The following is a 10694-nucleotide window of genomic DNA, read 5'->3' as shown; positions in this document are numbered from 1 at the left end:
TACAGTAGAGACCCGCAGACTCCAGCCTTGGCCGGACAACCTTTCGACGCCGTTCGCTCGCCTTGGGAGCTGTGCGTCTCTACTCTCCAATACCCCTCCAGAACCGACGTTCGGCGCCCATTTTCACGCCCAAGGCCAAGCTCCGCGCGCCGGGGACGCGCCTGGCGCCCGGTTCCTAGGCGCTCCCTTCCACAGCTACTTTGCAAGCCCCCGCGTGCGCCGGAACCCCGGGAGAGCCGGACTCCCCTTAGGAGCTATCTCCCGAAACATGACCTAGAGGCACCAGCGCGGGCAGGTGGCCGCGGCAGCCGCGCCAGCCACCATGAATAAGGCGGCTGGCGGGCACGAGCTCACAGAACTCTTCGATCGGATCCCGGACCTTCTGCAGGCGGCCAACTTCAGCGGCAACGCGTCGCTGCAGCTCCAGGACTTGTGGTGGGAGCTGGGGCTGGAGTTGCCGGACGGCGCGGCGCCGGGGCACCCCCCGAGCGGCGGCGGGGCGGAGAGCGCGGACCCCGAGGCCCGGGTGCGCATCCTCGTCAGCGTGGTGTACTGGGTGGTTTGCGCGCTGGGGCTGACCGGCAACCTGCTGGTGCTCTACCTGATGAAGAGCAAGCAGGGCTGGCGCAAGTCCTCCATCAACCTCTTCGTGACCAACCTGGCACTGACGGACTTCCAGTTCGTGCTCACTCTGCCCTTCTGGGCCGTGGAAAACGCCCTTGACTTCAAATGGCCCTTCGGCAAGGCCATGTGTAAGATCGTATCCATAGTGACGTCCATGAACATGTATGCCAGCGTTTTCTTTCTCACCTCCATGAGCGTGGCGCGCTACCACTCGGTGGCCTCGGCTCTTAAGAGCCACCGGACCCGAGGGTACAGCCGGGGCGACTGCTGCGGCCGCAGCCTGGAGGACAGCTGCTGCTTCTCCGTCAAAGCACTGTGCGCGATGATCTGGGCCTCCGCCGCGCTGGCCTCGCTGCCCAACGCCATCTTCTCCACCACGGTCAAGGTGATGGGGGAGGAGCTGTGCCTGGTGCGCTTCCCCGACAGGTTGCTGGGCCGCGACAGGCAGTTCTGGCTGGGCCTCTACCACTTGCAGAAGGTGCTGTTGGGCTTCGTGCTGCCGCTAGGCATCATCAGCCTGTGCTACCTGCTGCTGGTGCGCTTCATCTCCGACCACCGCGTGGCAGGGACCGAAGGAGGAGCCTCAGCGGCCGGGGGAGGCCTGGCCGGAGCCAGCGCTCGGAGACGCTCCAAGGTCACCAAATCAGTGACCATCGTGGTCCTGTCCTTCTTCTTGTGTTGGCTGCCCAACCAGGCGCTCACCACCTGGAGCATCCTCATCAAGTTCAACGCGGTGCCCTTCAGCCAAGAGTACTTCCTGTGCCAGGTGTACGCGTTCCCCGTGAGCGTGTGCCTGGCGCACTCCAACAGCTGTCTCAATCCCATCCTCTACTGCCTCGTACGCCGCGAGTTCCGCAAAGCGCTCAAGAACCTACTGTGGCGCATCGCGTCGCCTTCTCTCACCAGCATGCGCCCTTTCACCGCCACCACCAAGCCCGAGCCGGAGGACCAGGGACTGCAGGCCCTGGCGCCTCTCCACCAAGCCGCAGAGCCCGACCTGCTCTACTACCCGCCTGGCGTGGTGGTCTACAGCGGCGGGCGCTATGACCTGCTGCCCAGCAGCTCGGTCTACTGACGCGGGCCGAAGCCCAGGGTGCACGCAAACTGCAAAGCGCTTTTTCCTGGATGGAAAAGAGCAGAGCGGGTGAAGGGATGCGAGGGGGACCTCCGGATCAAGAGTTTAGGAGGGAGCAGGATGGAGAGGAGCACAAAGGAGCAGCCTAAGAAGAGGTTGGGGACCTCCTCCAGAGAGGGGAGGCTGAGAACCCAAGTGGAGAGACGAAGCTGGCAAAGGGGCCGAGCTCAACCTTACAGGCCCAAGCCATCAGCCTCCGTTCCCCTTCTCTCTACACGCACCCCCTTCCTCCTCTTAGGCTATGTAGTGTAGGCTGGGCAGTGTAGGGCGCCCAGAAGGGGGAGAAAGGCATCCTGAATGTAGAGCAATTCGGGGTCGAGGAAGTGGCCTCAGCCAAATGGTGCGCAGACAGTTGAGCGCTTGTATTACAGAAACTTTTGGGGGGCAGCTCTTGAAAAAGTCCTCAAGGTGCACGCAGCCGGGGGAGCCACCCTCAAAACCTTTGCGCTCTGGTTCTGGGACAGCCGCGGCGCGAAGGTCTGATCTGCTACTTGGCTGCGGGCAGGCCTAAAGTATGGGACCCGGAAACTTTTTCGGAGTTGAAAGAAAGACGTGACAATCTTGTTCCGCCCGCGGGAGAAATGCACCGAGAGAGAGCCACCTCCCGTGAGGCGTATGGTTTATCTTTTGGGTCCGGGAGCGTGCGCACACCCGGAGCCGAACTGGGACTCTGCACCGCCCAAGGGTCCCCGGAACCAAAACGCTCGCGTGTACTAGAGCTCTTTGCCGGGGAGTGGCTTCCCTGCGAGAGTGAGCGGACTCAGTGAGGTTACAGAGGCTGAAGAGAGAGACTTCAGGCTGCTGCTGCTGCTAAGTCGCTTCAGTCGTGTCCGACTCTGGGCGACCCCATAGAAGGAAGCCCACCAGGCTCCCCCGTCCCTGGGATTCTCAAGGAGAAGCGGGGCGGGGCACGTGCTCGCTTGGTATTCCAACAGCAAGTGAGTGCGCCCTGCGCTGGAAGCTGGGCGTCTGGATTCCCTTGAGAGCCCTGCGGGTGCCTGGAGACACTGTGTCCGCTCGGGTCGGGTCCGTGCACTGCAGGTGAGCTGTGCCCAGGAGCAATTTGAACAGGTCTGAGGAGACACGCCACTGGGAGTAGAGACTTTTCTGCAGCCTCACCCTCTCACTCTTTGGGAATCGGAATGCGTGTTTGATTGAGGCTCTAGACCAGCAAGTAGAGGAATGAGTCGGCCGCGTTTCTTATAGGCTTAGACACAAGATTAAGAGATGCTGTAGAAACGTGGTTTCTGAAAACCAAATTCCCGGAAGCCGGAGTCTGATCTTTCCAGAGGAGTTGTGGGGTAGGAAGGGGAATGGGAGACTCGAGTAAACTCTGTGCTGAAGGGGAAAGAGAAGGGAGAGTCTGTTCTGGGTGAATTACCAGGATTTCAGGTGTGGGGTTTCTTATTGCTCATAACACTGAGGAGAGAAGGCAAGCATCAGAATTCCCATAGGACTCTACCTTAACCAAGTTCCATTCATTCTAAAGAGTGTTCAGCACGTTGACACACATGATGAATTTTTCCATAACCCCCAGTCTAACGGGACCTTCTGAAGGGTGACACCTTTCTCATGACAATTCTGTTCTGGTCACAGCAGTATAGTCCTTTCTTGAGGCTGCTCAGAGGGCGGGATGGAATGATCTACCCATCCAGCTGCCAGTTTTGACAGAGGTGCTACTGTTTTTCTCTTTGGCGACCTAGTTTGAGATCACAAACAGGCAATGTGGGCACCTACTGGTGTGCTTATTTTCATAGCATAAATCATCACTATACAAGCACATCTGCTTCTGTAGCCTCTTGAACCATAAATTACTTTGTGATTTTGTTGGAAATTCCCAGGACTGTCTGAGATTTAAGGTTCAAAATGTGAACTCCTCAGCTCCAGCGTTCATGTCCCGCTTTATGTAACACACACAGTGCAAAAATTAAGACCCTGCCACAAACACAAAAGCTGTTTGACCTCCTCAATCCTGAGCAGGCTTGAAGGAGGTAGCTTTTTTAGAAAACAGAATAATGCTACGTAGTCAAATTAGCCTCTCTTTGCCATTTAGGATGGAAACTTATTGATACTGAGAACCAGTGGGCTAATAAACATTGAACTATAATCCCAAGTCTCCAAAATATAAAGTAAATGAACAAGTAAACACCTACAAAGAACAAATAGTAGCATGGTAGTGTATCTCTGTGTTACACTGATATTAGACACTTACTGAGATATTCTCTTTATTAAGCAACTTGCTGTTTGGAATTTAATAATAAACAATGTGTGGGTTGCCCAAGGTTTTTTGGAAAGTATGTTGAAGTGTGTACTTCTGGTATGATGGGCACTAGAAAAACAGAAGGGGTGGGGGCAAGGACTTCAGGAAAGAACTCTATGAAAAGAGTCACCTTGTCCCCACCCACATCTGTGGACTTCTGAGAACATGGCTAGAGGGAGCCAAGACCAAAACTCCTATCTACACAAGGACAAAAGCATCAACAAGGAAATGGTCAAATCCAGTTGAGATCATCAATTTTTTTTTTTTTTGAATGCTTGTTGTGTGCCTAGCTCTGTGTTGAGTTTTGGGGTTACATACACATTCCTGACATTTAGAAAGGGACAGTACCATGTACATGAGGCAAATGAGTCGTGGGATAGTAAGTTAAATGTCATGTTGTTGCTGTTCAGTCACTACGTTGTGTCGGACTCTTTTTGATCCCATGAACTGCAGCATTCCAGGCCTCTGTGTCCTTCACTATCTCCCTGAGTTTGCTCAAATTTATGTCCATTGAGTCGGCGATGCCATCCAACCATCTCATCCTCTGTCATCCCCTTCTCCTCCTGCCCTCAATCTTTCCCAGCATCAGGGTCTTTTCCAATGAATCAGCTCTTCACATCTGGTGGCCAAAGTATTGGAGCTTCAGCATCAGTCCTTACAATGAATATGCAAGGTTGATTTCCTTTAGGATTGATTGGTTTGATCTTCTTGCTTTTGAATATCATAGTAAGGGCTAAAAGAAGTGCTGTTTACAGGAACACAGGGATGGAGAACTTGATTCTGTTGGGGAATCAGAGACTTCCTGGACAAAGCAGTATTTGAGATGGACCTATAAATATGGGCTTCTCTTGTGGCTCAGCTGGTAAAGAATCTGCCTGCAGTGTGGGAGACCTGGGTTTGATCCCTGGGTTGGGAAGATCCCCTGGAGAAGGGAAAGGCTACCCTCTTCAGTATTCTAGCCTGGAGAATTCCATGGACTGTATATAGTCCATGGGGTCACAAAGAGTTGCGCATGACTGAACGACTTTCACTTTCACGTCACTTTCTTAGGAATATGAGTACAATTTAGATGGGCAATCTGGCAATTGAGACAGAGAGTAGGTGCATAGCTAGGGCATTTGAAGCTGGGGAAATTCAGTGATCAAAGGTTTTGAGGTTGGAAGGCCAGGTGCATGGAGGGAGAAGCAAAGCAGTGTGGCCTCCCTTTCTCCTGCAGGATTTACTGGGATTTCTAGGAAGAATGTAAATGTCCCAGCACTTGCTTTATTTGTCTGGGAACAGGACAATTTTGTCCCAGAGGGGATATGTAATTGGTATACTAAGAACAAGTACTTAAGTTCCCAAAGGTGGTTAAGAGAGTGTGAAAGCTGCTCAGTTGTGTCCAACTCTTTGTGATCCCATGGACTATACAGTCCATAGAATGCTCCAGGACAGAACACTGGAGTGAGAACCTTTCCCTTCTCCAGGAGATTTCCCAACCCAGGGATCAAACCGGTCTCCCACATTGCAGGTGGATTCTTTACCAGCTGAGCTACCAGGGAAGCCCTGGTAGATTAAAAGCCTTTAAAAGTCTTTAAGGTGGTTAAAGTCTTTTAAAATTGGATTCATCTGCTCATTCAAATCTCAATGAAGTTGAGTTCAAGGAGTAAAGTATCACTTAAGTGTGAGTGTGTGTGAGTGTGTGTGTGTGTGAGAGAAAGAGAGAGAGAGAGAAAGAGTGTGTCTGTGTGCTCTAGCTCCTTTTTCTATCCCATAGCCCACCCAGTGTTCCATCTGAAAAGAGTTTCACTTGTAATGAAGACCATGCCCTGTGGTTGGCCACAGATGACTACTCTTGACTTCCTTGGGGGTCCAGGGAAGACGGCTCTCAGTTGCAGGTCACCCTTCCAGCCCACCCAGTCATTCATTTCAAAATCTTTAATCAGCAGAGCAGTGGCTTGGAGAAATGATCAGAAGATACACACTGAAATCAGCAAATAATTCCATTTCCAAATGTTGCAGAGGTCAAGAACAGGTAGGTGAGGCAGGGGAGGTGGCCAGATGCTGTTTCTTTCTTAAGGCTGTGTGCTGTGTCATGTGGAAAAACTTCCCTGGTGGCTCAGATGGTAAAGCGTCTGCCTGCAATGAGGGAGACCCAGGTTTGATCCCTGGGTCAGGAAGATCCCCCTGGGGAAGGAAATGGCAACCCACTCCAGTACTCTTGCCTGGACAATCCCATGGACAGAGGAGCCTGCTAAGCTACAGTCCATGGGGTCTCAAAGAGTCGGGCACGACTGAGTGACTTCACTTTCCTTTCCTTTCCTGTGTCATGTGAGGCCCTGAGAGCACTGGCTCATTCTCATCCTAGGCCCAGGGCAGGGGTCCTGTGTGGGATTGGGAGCAGGTGTCCTCCCTGGGTCCTCTTCTAAGTCAGTCATGACCTTGCTGCTCTTGGATGGATAACATGAGGGGGAAAAGGAGGAAGGAAGACTGGGGAAGATGGGATCTTTTTGCTGGTGAATGTAATAATTTCATTTGTGAGTGTATATTCCAATAGTGGGCGTCCCTGGTGGCTCAGATGGTAAAGAGTCTGCCTGCGGTGCTTGAGACGAGGGTTCGATCCCTGGGACGGGAAGATCCCCTGGGGAAGGAAATGGCAACCAACTCCAGTATTCTTGCCTGGAAAATCCCATGGGCGGAGGAGGAGTCTGGCAAGATACAGTCCATGGGGTCACAAAGAATAGGACACCACTGAGCGACTTCACTTTCACTTTTCTTTTCACTTTCATTCCAATAGGTGGCACTAGCGGTAAAGAATCCGCCCGCCAATGCGGGAGACACAAAAGACATGGGGTTCGATCCCTTGGTGGGGAATATCCCCTGGAGGAACGCATGGCAACCACTCCAGTATCCTTGCCTAGAGAATCCCATGGACAGAGGAGCCTGGAGGGCTACAGTCCATGGGGTCACAAAGAGTTGGATACGACTGAAGCAACAGCACAAACGTGTGCGCGCGTGCGCAAACACACACACACACACACACACACACACACACACACACATACTGATAGAAGGCAGGGGGCCTGGATTGGACAGAAAATAAGTGCCACTGTGAACAGGAGGGAGACAAGGCTCAGAGGTTGATCAGTGGAGCCACAGCACACTGAGGTCTGAGAAGAAAGCTCAGCTCAGTCTGGAAAAAAATTAATCTGGAGAAAATGGGATAAACTGTGGGAACCCAGAGAACCTGGTGCTGAATGAGGAAGCTGTGTGTGTTCTGCAGGTGGCAAGTGTGGGCAGGGAAAGGAAGGAGTGACCACTTTGGTGTAAGGCTTGCCCTCCTTCCTCTCCTGCCCCACCCTACACAGCTAGAGAGCTCAGATCCACAGGGGTACCCCAGAAATACCACCCCACACCCTAGCACTCCCCCTGCTACAACCCAAGAGCACAGAGATCAGGCTCTTAAAAGGGAGGCAACCAAGAGAACTGCAGCCTGGAGCCATCAGACCTGGGCAGCCAGGACCCCCACCCCGGGTCCCCTACTAGAGAGTGCTGCTCAATCCTCCACTCCCACCTGTACCCCTTCCCACATAGCAAGGAATCTATGGAGCTGCCTGGAGCCTGAGCCCCACACCTCCACCCCCCAGGCTATGCTTTGGTGTGCAAGACGTCGAATTCCCCATCTAAATGGCTCTGAGTCTCTAAGGGCTTCGTGGGTCCTTTCCTTTTGAAGGTGGTAGACACCGCTGAGTCTGTGCACCCTTAGGTGTGAGGGGAGGCTGAGGGTGACTGTTTGCAGTTGTGGTAAAGGGTGGGGAGTTGGGAAGGCTATGGACGTGCAGGTGTCAAGGTGCCCACAGGGGCCCTCACAGTGCTGGACTGGGCTAAGGGTGAGAAAGGGAGGGAGGGGCCTTCATCAGCAGTCTCTCCCCCAGGCCCTGCAAATGCAAACGTTAGGAGTGGACCTGCACCCCTCATTCCCCCAGAGGTTTTGTGAAAGGGAACCCAAAGAACCCCTGAGCACAGTTCTCCTTTGCAGTACCCCTTCCCCAAATGAGCCTACACTGCAGGCTCCTGGCCATGCTACCGAACCCTCCATTCTGCTATGCACCAGGAAGCCAGACAACAGCCTGAATCCCCATGTCCTTGTTCTAAAAGCAGCTCATTTTGTGTCTCCAAATTTCCTTCCAGCATGGGAGGTCTCCATAATCTACAAATTCATCTGAGGCAGCGATTACACAACCAGCTCTAAGATGAGGCAGGAGAAGGAACCATATAGCATGTTTTAACTTGGAGAAACATGTGGGCAAATCATTCTGCACCACTCAGGCACATCTTGAATTATATAGAAAACACTTATGAAGGACAGGTGATGGGGAGATCTAGGCCTGAGGAAGCAGGACGGTGAATCTTTAAAAAATAACGACGATGGTTGTCATGTATCAAGTGCAGACCAGCGGCCAGCCTCCAGGCTGAGTGCTGCTCTTATAGGAAACAGCAGAGCCCAAGTGCCTGCGTTCAAAGCCCAGCTCTGCCACTTCGGAGCTATGTAGCTTCAGATGAGAACTATAAACCTCTCTGCCTCTGTTTCCTCATCTAGAAAATGGAGATCAGTAGCAGCAGGTTCTCCCAAGATTGCTGTGTTAACATGGGTAAAATGCTGAGAATGGTGGTAAGCACTCTGTACGGCTTAGGTATTACAAATGGTCACCACTCTCTGGGGTAGGAAGTATTGGGTGGGTCATAAAGTTCCCTCAGTTTTTTCCGTAAGATGTTACAGAAATCTCAAACGAACTTTTTGGCTAACTCAATATTACCCCAAATGTACAGAGGAACAAGTGCAGCTTTTGAGGTTCTGTAGCTTGCTGGGGAGCAGCAACGCCAGGATCCCAAACCAGCCCAGCTCTAAAGCTCACGGTCTTTCTGTTAAACCATGCTGCCATCATGAACTTCAAGGGGTATGGCTGAGAAATGCTGCTTCACTTGGAGAAGAGAGGATCACAGGAGAAACAGGAGGCAGTTCTTTGAAAGGCTTCCATTGAGACTCCAGGGGCTGGAACAAAAGTGCAGGCTAGAGAGAAAGATTTTTACTATATCAACAAGATGAGCTGTTTCTAAGTGGGAAATCCTCTAGCATGAGATGTTCAAGCAGACTTGTAGGGATAGTATAAATTAACATGAATTAATTATGAGTGAGTTAAATATGAATTGAATATGAATGAATTAATACCTCAAATCACCAGCCTTATTTTGCATAATGATGCATTGGATGAAAAATATAACCTTCCTGTCTATATATGGACCCCTAGTTAAAAAATAAAAATTAAAAAATCACATCACAGGATAAATTCCAGCATCACAAGTGTGTATTAGTCGGCGTCTCAGGTTTCATCAAGGCCTAAAATGCCCTGTGGAAAACAGACCCTGCCTCCCCATTCCACTGCAGTGACTCAGGGAGAAAGTTGCAAGGAGGTGCTGTCACCATACTCGCCCTTTGCCACCAGCGAATGGAGGCATGACCCAGTCTGTCCTAAGACAAGTCATGCTTGAAATACTGAGACTGATGTGGACAGAGCTGGCTGGGAATAAGGGGTAGTTACGCATAGAGTCGGACACGACTGAAGCGACTTAGCAGCAGCAGCAGCAACTGCAGTTGAAGTCATAATACGTGGCATCCAAAGGGCAGATACAAAACACGCAGAGCTAGATAAAGACTGATTTCATGCTGCATGTGCCACTGTGTCTGAAAGTAGGGACCATGTCTCTTTATTGACCTAATCCACATATCTAACAAAGAGAGCCACAAAGCAACAGCCGATCAGCGCCACCGCAGAGGCCGTGATCACGACGACGACGACGCTGCCGGCCGTGTTGACCAGAAGGCCCAGGCCACCTCCGACCAGGATCTGAGCCAGCTGCACCATGCTCGTGAGGGCAGCGCAGTCCAGGCCCTGCCCTCTGCTGCTGCCATCCGGGCCCCCACCCAGGGCCCGTTGCTTCTGCAAGGCAAGAACAGGAACAGCATTTGATCTATGCCAACTGTTCCATAGGGCAGAGTCAGCAAGCAAACTTGTTCTTTAGAAAGCCAGATAACAGATACTTGCAGCTGTGGTTACAAACACACGACTCTGCTGTTGCAATGCCAACGTAGTCACAGCACACAAACATGTTCCAACACAACCTTAGGACCCTGCTATTTGATTCAAGCTCCACCCCCTGCCTTTCCCCTACCTGCCACAAAATCTTGAATATTAACTATGAGAGTTAAATGATTAAGAACACAAAATTCTCTCTTCCTAAGCATTCAATGGAGAAGGCAATGGCAACCCACTCCAGTACTCTTGCCTGGAAAACCCCATGGACGGAGGAGCCTGGTGGGCTGCAGTCCATGGGGTCGCCAAGAGTCGGACACAACTGAGTGACTTCACTTTCACTTTTCATTTTCATGCATCGGAGAAGGAAATGGCAACCCACTCCAGTGTTCTTGCCTGGAGAATCCCAGGGATGGCGGAGCCTGGTGGGCTGCCGTCTATGGGGTCGCACAGAGTCGGACACGACTGAAACGACTTAGCAGCAAGCATTCAATAGATACAGTGGATTAGGAACAATAAATATCCCTTTTCATCCCTTCCTTAGAGTTGAAAGTTCAAACACTTTCAGGAGGATGTTGAATCACAGATATATGTTAGGTGAGGC

At 51.7% G+C, this 10694-nt stretch overlaps 2 protein-coding genes across 3 annotated transcripts in view; one reads left to right on the top strand and one right to left on the bottom strand.

Annotated features, from left to right (window-relative positions):
- The first annotated feature begins 312 nt into the window (after window positions 1–312).
- On the top strand, window positions 313–4257 carry RXFP3 (relaxin family peptide receptor 3). The gene has a single exon (XM_061393777.1). The coding sequence runs from the start codon at window positions 323–325 to the stop codon at window positions 1697–1699; it is 1377 nt and encodes a 458-aa protein (XP_061249761.1). The 5' UTR covers window positions 313–322; the 3' UTR covers window positions 1700–4257.
- A 5456-nt stretch (window positions 4258–9713) lies between these two features.
- Window positions 9714–10694, bottom strand: part of SLC45A2 (solute carrier family 45 member 2) — a 35969-nt gene continuing 34988 nt past the window's right edge. For both annotated transcript variants that reach the window (XM_061393776.1, XM_061393775.1), the window contains exon 7: window positions 9714–9997. In XM_061393776.1, the coding sequence (XP_061249760.1) occupies window positions 9773–9997 (225 nt within the window). In that variant the 3' untranslated portion in view covers window positions 9714–9772. The remainder of the gene's footprint in view (window positions 9998–10694) is intronic.

Source organism: Bos javanicus, chromosome 20, assembly GCF_032452875.1.
Source record: "Bos javanicus breed banteng chromosome 20, ARS-OSU_banteng_1.0, whole genome shotgun sequence".
Taxonomy (NCBI): domain Eukaryota; kingdom Metazoa; phylum Chordata; class Mammalia; order Artiodactyla; family Bovidae; genus Bos; species Bos javanicus.
The sequence above is the reverse complement of the archived record's forward strand: the minus strand, read 5'-3'. Positions and strand labels throughout refer to the sequence as shown.

Excerpts from the sequence above, each read along its gene's own strand:
- RXFP3 (XM_061393777.1), top strand. The coding sequence starts at position 323 with ATGAATAAGGCGGCTGGCGGGCACGAGCTCACAGAACTCTTCGATCGG.